General features: G+C 47.1%; 1 protein-coding gene across 1 annotated transcript in view; it reads right to left on the minus strand.

Moving 5' to 3' along the window:
• Positions 1-15,426, minus strand: part of SYNDIG1 (synapse differentiation inducing 1) — a 62,704-nt gene extending 47,278 nt beyond the window's left edge. Inside the window, exon 1 of the mRNA XM_008141149.3 lies at positions 14,947-15,426. Coding sequence (XP_008139371.2) covers positions 14,947-15,426 — 480 coding nt within the window. The remainder of the gene's footprint in view (positions 1-14,946) is intronic.
• Between the last annotated feature and the right edge of the window lie 900 nt (positions 15,427-16,326).

Consider the following 16,326-nt stretch of genomic DNA (forward strand, 5'->3'; position numbering starts at 1 on the left):
AACCTCCCTGCAGAGGGCACACTGGAGCGGAGCTCAAGGATACAAAAAGGCAGTCATGTTGTGGCAGGATGGTAAGAAACTAGGGAAATCCCTGGGCACGTGGAATGGGGAAACTGAGACAAGAAAATTAAACAAGGCCAAACAGTGTGGGCAACTTGCAGCCAGCTTGTGGATCACAAGACCTTCCCTTCCCCAACCAAGGACACTTGAGAGTAGTGACTTATACCTCTCCTCCCTAACCAGCGAACACAGAGCTCCATCACCCTGGCCTGGGAAAATAGAGGACAAAGACCCAATTAATGCCATTTGTGCCAGCTAAACCCAAGGACAGACGAAGCTGGGGAACAAATAACAAAAACCCCATTAAAGCCAGACAGACCTAAGGTAAAAGTACAACAGTAAAACGGACCAAAGAATAATCCAAAATTCCCCAATATACTCATTTTGATACATCAGCGTATTAAAAATGCGGCTGGAAAGCTGATGAATATTCTGCTGAAACCCTCCCCTAAGATTCTCACCTGCGGAAAAAAAGTGGGGGGAGCGGGGATAAAAAGCCCTCAGGACAAAGAATCAGTGTGGTGCCTATGCCCCTTCTTGGGCACGAACATTTGATTTCTTCCTGAACTCTAAGGGTCCCCATGAGACTTGCAACCAGGGAGCAGTGGGCAGCTGAAGCCTGACCTGGGCTCACCCCCGGAGTCTGTCTCCAAGGACCCCCCACCCTCCACCTTTCTCTGACTTCCCAGTGAGCTAAGCAGCCCTGCTTTGGCTCAGCTCTTTCCTGTAACATTTCTAGAGAACCAAAGCACCAGTAGAGCCCCACCTAGGCTCTCCCCTGCTGCTTCTTCTACCCTAATCCCTCCCTTTGCTCCACGGTCCCCAGCTTTAGTAATGCACTCTCAAACCCATCTGCACTCCTGATGTGAAATCTTTCCTACACAAAGTCAAGAACCCACTCACTACAGGCCATCTTGAGGCAGATCTGCTTTGGGTCGGTCCTGACTGGTAATAATCATGCCAATGTGCTTCCACTCCTACATGCCAGCCAGAGGATGCTTTTGTTCCAATTAGTTATCCCACTTGCTGGGCCGCCACGACACGTTTTCTCTCCTCATCAGCATATGGCACACTCGTGCCGATTCATCCCAAACTGGGGCCACTCTCCGTGATGATTTTATAGAGATGGAGTCACATTGTACTCCAGCTTCTGTCAGCTGCAGGAGGTTGTTCAACACGTGCCCTCCTGGTGCAGGCTGGAGACATGCAGGACCACCGCAGTGCATGCTGGCCTGAGGTGGCTTCAGAGGTACCACACACTCAGGTGGGTGCTCTGTATGAGCCTAACACCTGTGTGGGTGCCATGGCCACCAGTACCACCCAGCAACGCCCCTCGTGTCTCCCCTGCCTTCCTACGCAGACAGGCACCGATGAAGCCCACAGGTGACAACGATGTCCTTTCCTATTTTGTTAATTAAAATGCACGTGAAATGCCCACCAGAGCCTCTAATCAGTGTGCAGACAGCAGCAGTGCTTTAGTGAAATGGTAGAAGCTTCCTGTTAGGACTTCTCTTGTCTCGCTGAGAAAACAGGCAAAGTCTGATGGGCTCACTCAAACCACAAACAAGGACCTTGTCTGGAGGGCCCCGTGATGGACGTGGGTGACGCACAGTCTACACAGCAGCTGTCCCTCCAGCCCTGCAGGGCCGGGGCTTTGAGGACCAGCCCCTTCCTGCCGGGGGGCACTGCCCCTTCTCAGGTGAGTCACAGGCACTGCCGAGTTTGGGATCACACAGCATATGCCCCCCCAGAGCTGTGTCTGGAATTCACTTTCTTTTACTCTGCAGCATCACCTCCCAGATGGTCTCCCCAACAATAGAGGGAAATGAAAATTACTCCCTTTATGTCTGTCAGAGACGGGAACTGAGCAGCCTTCAGGGATGCATAATTCATGGGTGAGGCTCATGGGTGGATGAGGGCTGCCTCATGGGTGTGCTGCCAGAGGGGTACATGAGTGGGGACCCTCCACTGTTTGCGGGATTCTTGGGGCGCGGCTGAAATAGAAATTTTCAGAAGCCCCCACGGGAGGATGAGGTGGCAGAATATTTCATTGGTGCAGAGCTACATCTCTCAGATTCCAGTGTCCCATTTCCCCCAAGCCAGTCCAGGAAGAGGGGCAGCTGGGAGTTCCGTAGAGCCAGAAAGAGGGCCAGTGTCCAGAGTTTCCATCCCATGTTGCAGCCGGGTCTGGTTCAGCATTCAGGCCAGGTTAGAGTCTATTAGTCCTTCTGTGGAGCCCAACAAGGCCGTGTGCCATGTGGGCAGAGGGGAGCGCAGCCCCTGCCGCAGGAGGCCCAACGGGAACGGGCATGGGAGCCAAGAGAGCTCACTTCTTTGTTTAGAAGTTGAAATATTCAGGTTTTGTGTGCTTGCAGTGGCCATGCCCATTCTGGCCAATTACCCATTTCCAGGTCTGATTGATGGGCAATTAGCCTCCCACATCACTCAGACCTTACTGGGCATGCGTCAAACCTGCCTCTAGTCCCTTCCCCCATGGATCAGCGGGGAATAGACCTGGAGAGTGTTAAATGCAGCTTTTTGGCAAAGCTGTGTAACTGGCAAGCCTATACTATCTGGTCTCCGCATTCACTCCTTTCCTGTTAAACAATAACCAGGTTATTACAATGGTATGAGGTGGAGATGCACAGGTGCCAGCCCCTTGGAAGTTAAAATCTCTTATTTGAATGGAGGCTGTGCAGTGTTGCCGGGCAGAGTCTGAATATCTTCATAGCTCTTCCTCTCCGCAGCCGTGTCCACCCCAGGGTCTCCAGGCCCTTGTCTGGAAACAAGGGGCCTGGAGTGCCGAGCTGTGCTGGAAAGGCTGAGCTGCACTTTCTGGGGAGGGAAGAGCCTACGGTGACAGTCCCGGGTTGAGTGAATCCAAAGATCCTCTGAGCCAGGTGGAGGGGCAGGACTGAAAGGACAGCCTCTTCTAACCCTCAGCTCAGTTCCTGAGTTCATGAACTTCATGCTGACGGGTCCAGGTACTGCTCCTGGGTGTCCTTGCACATGTACAGCAACTCTCTCTATGGATATTTGTTTAGTGTTTTTGATTGTTTCTTTTTTTTGTGGGTTTTTTTAAAAAATAATTTTTGTTTTTTGGTTTTAGTTCACAAAGAGTTTTATATACCCGAGTTGGCTGGATTCTAACAGCAACTCTGGAAATAGGTGTTATTCCTGTCTTTACTGTTATTTCTATTTTACAAAGGACAGAGCTGGACTCCGGGAAACTGAAATCTTTCCAAATCACAGAACCACCCAGTCAGTGGCTGCTCAGTCCAGATTATGCTGTGTTTGGACCCCAACCAAAAACGTGGCTATGAATAAACTCCACTTTACCTCAGTCGCTTCTCATCCAAAGATAAGGTGTCTCCTATGATGCAAGGATTCTGATGACTTTACTTACTTTTTTAAAAAAATATATATCTTTATTGATTTCAGAGAGGAAGGGAGAGGGAGAGAGAGAGAGAGAAACATCAGAGATGAGAGAAAATCATTGATCGGCTGCCTCCTGCATGCCCCACACTGGGGAGCAAGCCCTCAATGTGGGCATGTGCCCTGACTGGGAATCAAACTGTGACCTGGTCCATAGGTCGACACTCAATCACTGAGCCAACCGGTTGGGCATGACTTAACTTCTTGACTGGCCTGTTTCATGGTGGTGACATGGAGGCCAGTGGTGACAGCGTCCAGTTGAGAGTTTTCTCAATCAAATGGCCAGAGTGTGTGAACTGCTGGCCCAGGCCACACAGGCAGCCGGCAGCACCAACTTCCGCCTTTGGAAACTGCTTAGAATGACACCACTACACCCATGAAGCAAAGAATTAGACTTCAGGGCACTCCCCCAGAATCCTCACAGATTTTTATTTAGAAGCGTAAGGAAGCACACTACAAATTACCAAGTTGTGGCTACATGGCACCAGAACAATTAGTCAATCTTGACTAAAATAGATTTTAAAATAGATTCAGACAAATTACAGGGTAGACAGAACGGCCCAGCTCTTTTCATGCTCTTTCTTCCATTAGTAGGTTGTAAGTGGCTGTGGGCTTCGTGCCACCAAACAGCAAGGAGAGGAAACGAGGGCGCGTGCAGGAGGCGATGTACACACCAATAAACCAAACGGAGAAAATATGCATAACTACCAACACCAATACATCATCACCCACAGCAGCTGTTTCTAAAATTCCTCCTCATGGGTCGTTGGATTGGAATAGCTGCAACGCAGATTGAAAGTAATTTAATGGAGGTGACAGTCCACATGAAGGTCCTCCCTTTTGAGCTAACCCTTTGCAGGAGGCAAATGCTACAAAAAGGTAGAGAAAGGAAGGAGCCGCTGGGTCCCTCAGCCGGTGCCCCGCTGATCTGGCCGCTCCACCCACCATCTGCCCATTCTCTGTCCCATTTTTGTTGCCTCCACTCAGTGGAATGGCTTTTAGGCAGCTTGGGGTTTTCTTCCCTGGGGTATTTTAAGTCTCTGTTTCCCATTCTCTCAGCTCTGTGAGCAAGGGCTGCAGGGTGCCTTTTCAGGGGTGGGAAGCTGTGCTCAGCTGTGTGACTTAGTCTCCCTCAGGCCTCACCCATCCCCACAATGCCTCCCTCTGGGCCACATGCTGCTCTCCCAATCCCCCCTGGCCTTCTCTGCTTGCTAATTCTGGGGATCACCTACTGCTCAGCTTGAGGGAGAGAGCAGAGGACCAGCGAGCAGGATGGTACAGGCGTGGGCCTCGACTAGGCCAGGATGCAGAGTAGCCCAGGATGCAGCCTTCCTGTGGAGGCTCAGGTTGCAGGAGCACCGTTTAAGAAACACAAGGACAGCATGCAGGGGTGTTCCTTCTAGAGTGTTCCTGGCAGCACTGTTTAAAAACAGTAAAATCATAAAAGAATTCTACACACCAGGCAGGTACGAGGGTAGCGGTGAGAGACAGCAGGGACAGTCTGGCAGGGTATCCTGGAAAGCTCTGAGGAGAAGTGGCATTTGAGTAAAGCCCTGAATATGGTGAGAAAACTAAAACTGGTGGCATGGCTGCTTATTGGTTGCCCAGGGAAGGTGCTTATAATAAACTAGAGGCCCAATGCATGATTGAATCATGCACGTGTAGGGTCCCCTACACGCTTTCGCTTTCGATCACGGGGGAGCTGGGTGCTTGTCCGCTGGTGCACCAGGCCTTTCAGAAGCCTCCGGCGTGGCGGAGGCTTCTGAAAGGCCTGGTGCCGCCGTCCCAATCGGCCACCCTGGCCACCCCGAGTCCCGCCCCCCCGTGCCTCCTGGCCAATCACGGGCAAAGCGAAGGTACGGTCAATTTGCGTATTTGTCTATTATTAGGTAGGATGGAGTGAAAAACCAGGGTAGAAAGTGAATGTATCATAGTTCCTCCCGGAGTTAGTTAGATGCTTCTGAATGGAGGGCATATCATTAACTTCTTTCTTTCTTTTTGCATTTCTGGGTTTTTGTGTGTGTGTGTTTGTTTTTTTTTTCTAAAATAGGCAAGATGAATTTGGCAATGGAAATTATAAAGGGACAGAGGTGCTCACAGTGCAGAGGCCTCCACCATCCCTGTGTCCTCACAAAGAACTCTGTGGAGTACGTTTCCCTGAGACTCAGCCTAGAGAAATCTCATGGCATGGGCCTGGTGCTCAACGAGCCGCGGGCAGAGCAGGATCCGAAGGAACCAGCACCACCTGAGGGCGTGCGCTGAGACGCAGTTCACCCACAACCCCTGGTCCCTTGGACCTGTCTGACTGAGGATTGAGCACAGAGGCCTCAGAGCTGCCCAGGACACCCACCTCTGTGCGGACTGGTGCAAGCAGCCATAGCCACAGGGAGCTCCAAAAACTGAAATGATCTCAAATCAAATACACCTAACAACTAGTTCCCAAGCCACATTACCATATGCCAGTGCTCAGTAGCCAGAGGCTGTTGGTGCCTCTCACGGTGGATAGCACAGATTCGCAGCATTTCCATCATCTCAGGAAACTCTGTTAGACAGCCCTGTCTTATGGGGTCTGATCCCTATTAACTCTTGCCCCACTCTCTCCCACCAACAGGGAGCTCTCTGCTGTTCCTCCAACATGCCGGCACCTGCTCCTGCCCCAGGGCCCTTGCACTTGCTGTTCCCCAGCTGGGAACTCTCTTCCCCAGGTATACACATGACTAGTTTTCTCACCATATTCAGGGCTTTACCCAAATGCCACTTCTCCTCAGAGCTTTCCAGAATACCCTGCCAGACTGTCACTGCTGTCTCCCACCTCTACCCTCATACCTGCCTGGTGCATCCCTTTGATCCCCAGGTGGTGCTGGCTTATTTACTGTCTGAGTCCCTTCCTCTAAGTGCTAGGAGGGCAGAAGTCTATGCATGTTTTATTTGTAGCTATATCCTAAGTGCCTACAATAACGCCTGGCACACAGTAGGCACCTAATATACTTGCCAAGTGAGTGAAGAATTCATGTGTGCCCTCAGCCAACACTGATAGCACCGACTGACGCAGCAAAGCTCTCAGGTTGTTCAGAATGCCCTGGGCTCCTTTAGGCTTATCACTGCCCATGAATGCACCGTCTTCAGCCCTTCTGCCCCACCGCGGCTCCTCTCCTTCCCCACCTAAAACGCCTTCCCTGTGTATTCCAGGATGCACACCCTAGCCGCCATTCAGGTGAGATCGCAGGAAGGATGGGGGAGAATGACGACCCATCCGGCTCAAGGCTGTCTTACTCAGGGCAGCTGATGAACAGAACTAAGGATGAACCATGGCCAGCATGCAGGCAGGAGTGTCTGTCAACCTGCGTGTGTTTGTCAGCTGCATACTCGATGTCCTATGGTCTTGGTAGCCAGCATGCAGCATGGTATCTTTGTCTGCGTCAGAGTAGAGAAGTGTGGGGAAGCATCTTTGATATCCCAGACAGGTCAACACCTAGCAGAGCTTCTACTGCCACAGAAGGAAATGGCAAGGCTAGTGTTTGGGTTTTGAGCCCTGGGTTTCTTTTTTATAAAAATATTTTTATGGATTTCAGAGAGGAATCACGCCCTCTACCGGGGATTGAGTCCATGACCTGGGCATGTGCCCTGACTGGGAATTGAACTGTGACCTCCCGAATCATAGGTTGACGCTCATCCACTGAGCCACGCCGGCCGGGCGAGCCCTGGGTTTCTTACAAGGCTGACACTGGGATTATCTTCCTTCACTTACACCATTAGGGTGGGCCCCAAAGATCCCCGGGTATCCACTTAGGGGTTTTATTTGGGCAGCCTGGCTGTGGAAGACTAGGTGAAATCATCCCAGCTTTCCCCAGCACCTTGAAGCCCCACTAGCCTCTCCTTTACCCAAAACTAGATCAATAAACACCACAGATGTCTCCTGAGGACCCTCTCTGTGTAATGAGTACAAGGCTTGCAGATGCAAAGAGGCATAGAGATCTGGGGGTTCAATACTATGAAATGCAAAGAAATCATATTTTAGTTTCTGAACACATATTACCCTAAATTACTATTAAATTATTCCAGGAATAAAATTTAGTTTCTCCTACTAGGTAGTAATTTTCTTGTCAATAGAGACTATTTCCTACACAGGTGCGATGGAAGTAAATTAAGGCAACAAACCCCTCTACTGCAAGACTGAAACTGTCTCTTTGGGGCCCTTTTAAAGAGCTCGTCTGTTGAGCATGTTGTACCTGAATGGGCCAGGTAGACAACAGGACAAGGAGCTGGAAAGAGCCCCACCATTTTTCCAAAAGTGGTGTGGATTTGGGGATTCCTAGGGAAAGCTGTGTAGAAAAGGTGGGAGGGAGAGGGGAGGTGGAGAGAGGGGTCAGGGGGTGTCTTGGGCCTGGGGCACAGCAGAGGGTGTGACCAGTGAGCAACAAGGCTGCAGGGACAGACTAAGGCCTGGGGCCATCCTTATTCTCCACCACACCGGTAGAGGCCATCCTAGAAACACTCCCAGTGTCTGTCACTCCCTTCCCAGTGCTCAGTGAGGGCCAAGGCATTTGAGTTCACAATTTTGGAATCAGTCGGCCAGGACAAGGAGCAAAGCATAGCACGAAGCCAGACCTCAGCCCTTGCTGCAGCCTCTTTCAAGTATGTAATGCTGGGAGCACGTGCTGTGCAGCCCAGCCCTCTCCTCCCCTGCACTGAGATAGCCCAAAGCAGATACAAGATTTTCCTCAGAAACACTCAACCGTCATCCTCCTACTCAGTAGCTCGCTGCACCACTCTCCTGCTGATCCGTGATCTGGTCATTACACTTCACGGCATAATAACCATTTGCATATTACATCTTTATTATATAGGATCTTTATTATATAGGATATGCATAACCCATGGACACAGACAATAGGGTGCTGAAGGCCTAGGGTGGGGGCAGGGGTGGGCTGGCGGGGGTTAATGGGAAAAAAGAGGGACATATGTAATACTTTAAACAATAAAGAATTATTGAAAAAATAATCACCCCTCTAAACCAGCACCCTGGAGTATCATAGGAAGATGTGATACTGCACTGAATACTGCACTCTTTATTCTAATTCCTAAAAGCTTGGAATTCAGTATTTGTTAACCACCTCTCCATTAATCAGGCAAGTAAAAACAGGGACACGATTTCCCAACAAATATGTGTTTCTAACTGCAGCATGTTTGCTGTGACTTCAGTCATAGCCATCTAGATCTACCCCCCTCTGTGTGCCCGGAAATGGGGAAAACACCACTTGCTTTTGGTGGGTCTGGTCTAAACAGTTGTTCTCCATTTGCCTTTTAGGGGACATCACAGAGAGCATGCTCAGCTGGCAGTGTCATGTGTCACTTTAAGAGGGGCACTTCCGTGCTATAGGGCACGCAGCGGGCCTGGGGCCTCTGTGAAGGGGGGATGAGATCTACAGCCCTAAATTCCCAAACCGGCTTGCACCCAAACAGCTTCCCCTCTTCCTCTTTTGCATGTTGGGTTCCCAGGAAAACTCTCAAGTAAAAAATAAAAAAAGTTTGAAAATATGGGAGTTAATACATCACTTAGAACTTTTTTTTTTTTTGGCCTCCTAGTAGTATCTGGTACAATAGTCCCTAAATGAGTTTACATTCCTTGAGGAAGGAGGTATTTTTAGAAGATACTAATCCGATTAAGAGCTTAAAGATAAAATTTTCTAAAGATGGGGGAAAAATAAAGTTAACTGAAAGGGAAATAAAATACAATACCAGTGTCTTGCATCTTCCAGAATGAATGCAATCCAGTTCCTTTGGCCCATAATGCTGAGATTAGGAAGTACAAACTACCAGTTATAAAAATAGTCATAGGAATGTAAAGTACATCAGAGGCAATATAGTCAATGATATCATAATAAGTATATACAGTGTCAGGTGGTTACTAGATTCATTGTGGTAATTACTCCATAAGGAATATAAATGTCTAATCACTCACTGTGTTGTACACCTGAAGCTAATATTGTACATTTATTTATTTATTATTTATTTATTTATAATTTGCAATTTTTATTGAATTTATTGGGGTGATATTAGTAAATAAATGTATATAGGCTTCGAGTATAATTCTATAACACACCATCTGTATATTGTATTGTGTGTTCACCATTCAAAGTCAAGTCTCTTTGTGTCACCTTTTATCCTCCCTTTACAAGCCTCTTCTACATCCCTAAGCCCCCTTTCCCTCTTGTAATCATCCTATCACCCTACTGTTGTCTGTGTCTATGAGTGTTTTTTCTTGCTCTCTCAAAGAATGTGCACTGATTAAACTGTAATTGAGGGTATCAGTTTCTATCTATCTATCTATCTATCTATCTATCTATCTATCATCTATCTATCTATCTATCTATCTATCTATCTATCTATCTATCTATAATATAAAAATATATGTGCATGTAAATGCACACTATTATATAGATATGTTTATATATATTCCCAGTTCAGTCTGCTGAGAGGGCTTAGATACAATGACACCCCCACCTGTCCCAAGTAGCAATGAGGAGATTTAGTAGTCCTATGTTGGTTTCTGAATGCAATTTCTTCAACAAAAGGAGCCTGGGCTCTTTGGAGTGATGGCTGATTTCGGGGCTGGGGCTGGCAACAGACAAGATACATTTGGAGCAGCTTGCCGTAGCAGGAAATGATGATCACAGCTGATTAAAGAATGATGAGCTACTGCAAAAAGGCACAGAAGCCAACTTGAAGGGGCCTTTCCTTTCCAGTATAACAAAGTGAGCAACAGAATAAATATGCAATACACATTGTAATAAATGTGACAGCAACCCACTGAATAAAATAAGAATCAATGGCCAGCCTGAAACAAAGTAATAAATAGATAAAACAATAAATATGGGGAGGAATAACTCTTCCTTGTAATGGAATGCCAACTAATACATTTAGAAAGAACTATAGAGTTGGAAATTTGATGAATGGTAAAAACAGTAGGTAAACGGCTAATGGAACACACGATGTGTTCTCCCAACAAGTACCTTTCTAAAAAATACTTAATAATTGCAAAGAAACACCATCACTTGGCCAGTGAGAAACTTCAACAAGTGATAAAATTACCACCATGAGGAATGGGGCACATTTACACCAAGGGCCTCCTGAAGGTACTGACAAGGGCATTGCATCACCTACATGTTGGTCCTGCCAAAAATGCAGTCACCTGAATCCAATCAAAGGAATCATCAGACAAAACTAAATTGAGAGCTGTCTGTTCATCTCCACTGCCCTTGGCCTACTGTACCTATTCAAGGATATGGATATGAAACACATGGGTATAACAAGTGACAGGAGAATGATGGAGACATTCAGGAACTTCTTTTACATTTTCTATTCCAAACTTTTTATTGCTGGTGGATATTATATATTGAAGCTGTTTTCCCAAAACTCGTAGCAAAACTAAAAATCCTTTGCTGGCCAACTTGGCCACTTAGGGGACTGGAAACATCTATGTACAAGAGAGGTCTGTAGCCGAAACCGGTTTGGCTCAGTGGATGGAGCGTCGGTCTGCGGACTGGGGGGTCCCGGGTTCGATTCCGGTCAGGGGCATGTGCCTTGGTTGCGGGCGCATCCCTGGTGGGGGGTGTGCAGGAGGCAGCTGATCATCGATGTTTCTGGCTCTCTGTCCCTCTCTCTTCCTCTCTGTGAAAAATCAATAAAATATATATATTTAAAAAAAAAAAAAAAAAAAAAGAGAGGTCTGTGGATGCATGTTTTTTGGCTAATTCCTTCACCTTCATAAGTAACACACAGACACAGACAACAGTGTGGTGATAGCCAGAGGGAAGAGCTGGGGGGCTAGGTGGAGGTGGACCAAAGTGGGGGGAGTGGGGATGGAGAGAGACTTTGCTTGGGTTGCTAGGCACATGATGCAGTGTGCAGATAATGTTTTATTGAGTTGTACGTTTGAAACCTGTATGGTTTTGTGAACCAATGTCAACCCAATAAATTCAATTTTTTTAAAAAAAGAAAGAGGCCTAACTCCTTCCTTCCCATCATCTCCAAACAATGGCTTATTTCACTTTAAAAATATTCAGTTTAGTGCTGTCCTGATTCTCTCTTTCACCATCCCTGACAATAGGTCCCCAACAGGCTCTGTGCCTCCAGTGTAACTAGCCCCATACTCCCTCCTGTCTCACTTCCATCTCCCCTACACTCTTATCCCACTCTGCAGCCAGAACAGCTTCCAAAAATACGAATCTGACCATGGTCCTGCAGCCTGAAACCCCTCAGTGGTTCCCACTCCCAGCAGCCATCAGGGTGTCCAGCAGCCTGGCCTGTGTGGTGCAGCACAGCAGCACCCTGAACAGGCCTGAGGCTATAGATGGGCCTGGGCTCTCTTCCCACACCCACCTCTCCATAGGGCTCTTTCTTGACACTATTACTTGTCCATCCTTCCTGTCTTGTAGTTACCCACCTAAAATCCAGCCTCCCTTAGAGGGCTGGTAAGGCCCTCACTGATGGGACTCTACTTCTTTTAGGTCCTGTCTCCAAGACCTCACCATGATCCATAGGTTTTTTCGATTCTAACTAGTTAGCGTTCCCTGCAGATCTAGGTTGGATGCCTCCAGGCTTTATCTGCTCACATGTCTCCTTGGACTGAAATTCTCCCACCACCTCCCCACAGCCCTTCTTGGCCAACAGTCTGGTTCTCCTCCTCAAGATGCAGTGCAGGAGCCCCATCCCCTCCCTTAGATGCTCTCAGGGCAGACTGGGAAGTCTATTACAACTCTCTGTTATGATGAAATTGCATTTTTGTATCTGCTTCCTAAACTATGTAGGTAAGCAGCATTTCTACTTTCGCTTTCAGCAAAAGACCTCAGACCTTAACAGAGTGGACACTTAACAGAGGCTTTTGAATGGAAGCCATAGCCCTCTCCCAACTTTCTCAAAACTCTAGCATTGCCAGAGCTCACACCCTTCTCTTCCCCTTAGCAGGTGTCTCTTCCCCTTAACAGGTCTCCTTGTATAGCCTTTCCTACTTGAACAACTTCTCTCCACAGCCTGTCAGGTTTTCAGCTCTATGCATAGGGATTGCTACATCACTGTTTATTTTTCCATTTCTTAATTAGGCTCTGGGTCCTTCCATACTGTCCCAGAAGGTAAGATTTCCTTCTTTTTTTAAGGCTGAGTAGCATTCCATTGTGTAACTGTACCACAGCCTTTTTATCCACTCATCTACTGATGGACACTTGGGCTGCTTCCAAACTTAACTACTGAAAATAACACTGCAATGAACATGGGGTACATGTAGTCTTTTGAATTAGGATTTCAAGTTTTTGGGATATATTCCCAGAAGTGGAATTGCTAAGTCATAAGGCAGTTCCATTTCTAATTTTTTAGGTCTCTCCATATTGTTTTCCCCAGTGGCTGCACCAATCTGCATTCTCCTCAATAGTGCATGAGGGTTCCCCTTTCTCCACATCCTCAGCAGCATTTGTTGTTTGTTAATTTATTGATGATAGCCATACTGACAAGCTTGAGGTGATATCTCATTGTGTGTGTGTGGTTTTTTAAATTCTTACCCGAGGATATTTTTCCATTGATTTTTAGAGAGAATGAAGGAGAGGGGGAAGAGGGAGAGCAAGAGAGCAAGAAACATCAATGTGAGAGAGACCCATCAATTGGTTGCCTCCTGCACTCGCCCTAACCACAGCCAGGGATGGAGCCTGCAACTGAGGTATGTTCCCTTGACCAGGAATCAAACCTGTGACCCTTCAGGCCACAGTCCAACACTCTAACCACTGAGCCAAACCAGCCAGGGCTCATTGTGGTTTTAATTTGCATTTCTCTAATAATTAGTGTCCTTGAACATTTTGTCTATTGGCCATCTGTATGTCCTTTTTGGAGAAGTGTCTATTCTGGTCCTTTGCCCATTTTTAAATTAGATTGTTTGTTTTCCTGGTGTTGAGTTGTATAAATTCTTTATATATTTTGGAAATTAATGTATCATTGGCGAATATGTTCTCCCATACAATTTGTTTCCCTTTCATCTTGTTGATAGTTTCCTTTGCTGTCCAAAAACTTTTTAGTTTGATGTAGTCCCATTTGTTTTTTATTTTGTTTCCCTTGCTGGAGGTCATATATCAGGAAAAAAAATTATTGCTATGAGAAACATCCAAGATTTTTTCATTTATATGTGGAGTCTAATGTACAAAATAAACTAACAAACAAAGTAAAGACAGACAGACTCGTGGATGCAGAGAACAGTATGGTGATTGCCAGAGGGAAAGGGCAGTGGGGGGAGGTAGAGGAAAGTAAAGGGGTGTAAATAGAGATGGAAGGAGACTTGACTTGGGGGGTTAACACACAATACAATATACAGATGATGTATTATAGAACTGTGTACCTGAAACCTGTATGATTTTTTAACCAATGTCACCGTAATAAATGCAATTAAAAAGGAAGAACATCTCTCTCCAGCTGCTTCTTTCACCTCCAATCCTGACAATTCTGGTCTCGTTGACCCATCAATTCCTCATTATTTCATTGGCCTTCTACCTAGTCTGGGGCCCCATGAGTGTGGGTCTGATTCTACTCCAAACCTCTTCCTTCATGCTCTCTCCAGCCTCCACCAGAAAATCTGGCTCTTCTTTCTCTGCCACTCATGTCCTGGAGGAATATCCTCTATCTTCAAGGCAGTGAAATTACTTCCTTCAGCTTGGGTTCCTGCCTCTTAATTGACAAATGTATGGCTTTTGTTCAGATCTGTGAACAAAAGAACCTCCCATTTGGGGTGCTTCATCGAAGGAGAAGGGACGAGCTAAACTGGAGGCTGTTGTGCATGTTACACCAAGTCAATGTGCATGTTTCTAAGAATGTAATCCAACCACCCTTACCTGCTCTCCAGTCTAATGAAGAAGTGACTCTTGCAATAATTTAACTTCCCTTCTCTTAAGGCTATCAATTCTACTACTTCTTCCAGCAGGTTTTAGCTCTACTAAAAGTTTCCTTTAGTAGAAACTTTGGCATGCCAAATTAAGGAAACCATGCACATCTGGCAGCAAAAATACATCCCAAATTGTCACCACACATGCATTTCTAGCCTTTTGCTGCCTAGCACCACATGTCCCTCTCATCTTGTTCACTTTGCCAATGACCCCTCTTTCCTGTGGGTGGGGTGTTAGCGGGAGTCCCCAAGTGACCTGCTGGTGCTGCCAACCTTTAAATCCACCTGTAGCCCCATCGCCACAGCTATTACCTTAGGGCATTTCTGATGAGAATTCCTGCTGAAGCCCTCACTGGGTCTTGGTCATTTAGTCTCTCTCCACTCCTCCCATCTTTTGCAAATACTGAAGAGTTTAAGGGGCACCAAAAATGTTTCAGTTTCTCTGCATTTTATCTTTCACTAGTTTCATTCCCTAATTTTTGCCAGGCCCTCGTGGATTCCCACCAAATCACCAGATCCCATTCCCATCTGACCTCCAGATCCTGAAATTCCTCTTCCTCCTCCACATCATAGGAGAGGGTGTGGATTTTGATGTCATCAGCTGAGAGGTCAATGAACTTCCCATCGGGGTACTCCAGACTCTCTCTGGTGGGTGAGCGGTCCTCAATGAAGGTGGTCTCGCAGCAGTCGGCAGCCACGCCATCCCCCCAGGAGCGCAGCATGCCCTCGGAGTAGAGGATGATGTTAGGATGGTAGTGGGACTCCACTGACTGCTGCAGGGTGTTGGGGTCCAGCAGCTGCTGGACTGGCTCACTCCTGCCGCTGTCCAGGGTGGCTGCTGCTGCACTGCCCAGCAGCCGGCAGTTCTGATACTGGGGTGCTGGGTAAACAGACACCAGGCCGTCTCTGCTCTCAGCCATGAAGTTTCTGGTGTTAATTAAGCCATTCCTCTTGCCAGCATCGTTGATCTTACTGTGCATGAGCATATTCTTCTGCTCAATGATACCATCCATGGTGCTCTGCCTGCCCAGCTGGGTGTCGGGCTGTGGCTGCAGGGCTGGGCTTCAGGGTCACACTTGCCTCACAGAACCCATGTCTCCTGGAGGAGAAGAAAACAGAGATGAGACAAGGAAATCACACCTGAAAAAGAGCTAATCACCCAGACCCTTGTTCTCTCAGGTATACTAGTCAGCCAGTACGCACCATAGCTAGGAGAGAGAGATGAGAGTCCAGCCCTACCAAATCTGCCAGTTTTATATTTTTAAGATTTTTTAATTGACTTTTTTTTTAGAGAGAGAGAAAGGGAGAGGGAGAGAAAAATATTGATGCAAAAGCAAAGCATTGATTAGCAGCCTTCTGCATGCCCCAGCTGCCTCCTGCACACCGCCTACTAGGGGTTGAGCCCGGAACACAGGCATGTGCCCTGACTGAGAATCGAACCAGAAACTTTTCACTCCACTGGACAAGGCCCAACCAACTGAGCTACACGGGCCAGGGCAACTAATCCACCAATTTTAAAGAGGCTTTATCAGAGCAGCCAGCCAGAGTAAAGCAGACACTGATTATGTGCATCTCAATAAAGTCTGTTTCCAAAAAGGACTCTGCAGAAATTGGAATCACTGCAGCTCCTGAGAAACCTGTGATGGGCAGCACTCATCCTGAGTCTCACAGGTAAACCCATTCACATTAGCCTCAGACTGGTCCTCAGGGAGAACAAGGCTGTAAATCTGTAATAGAGCTAGAGTTTCCAAATCCATGGCGACTCATTCCAGCAAAAAACACTCCCCCCAAAGAAGAAAGGGTTTAGAATAATGTCCCACACAGATTTAGAAAATAAATGACAAGACCATACCATTGTACTGTAGATGGACAAAATTCCCCAACTGAGGAAATACATGTATATTCTGAGGTAG

The sequence above is a fragment of the Eptesicus fuscus genome, chromosome 12 (assembly GCF_027574615.1).
Source record: "Eptesicus fuscus isolate TK198812 chromosome 12, DD_ASM_mEF_20220401, whole genome shotgun sequence".
Lineage (NCBI taxonomy): Eukaryota > Metazoa > Chordata > Mammalia > Chiroptera > Vespertilionidae > Eptesicus > Eptesicus fuscus.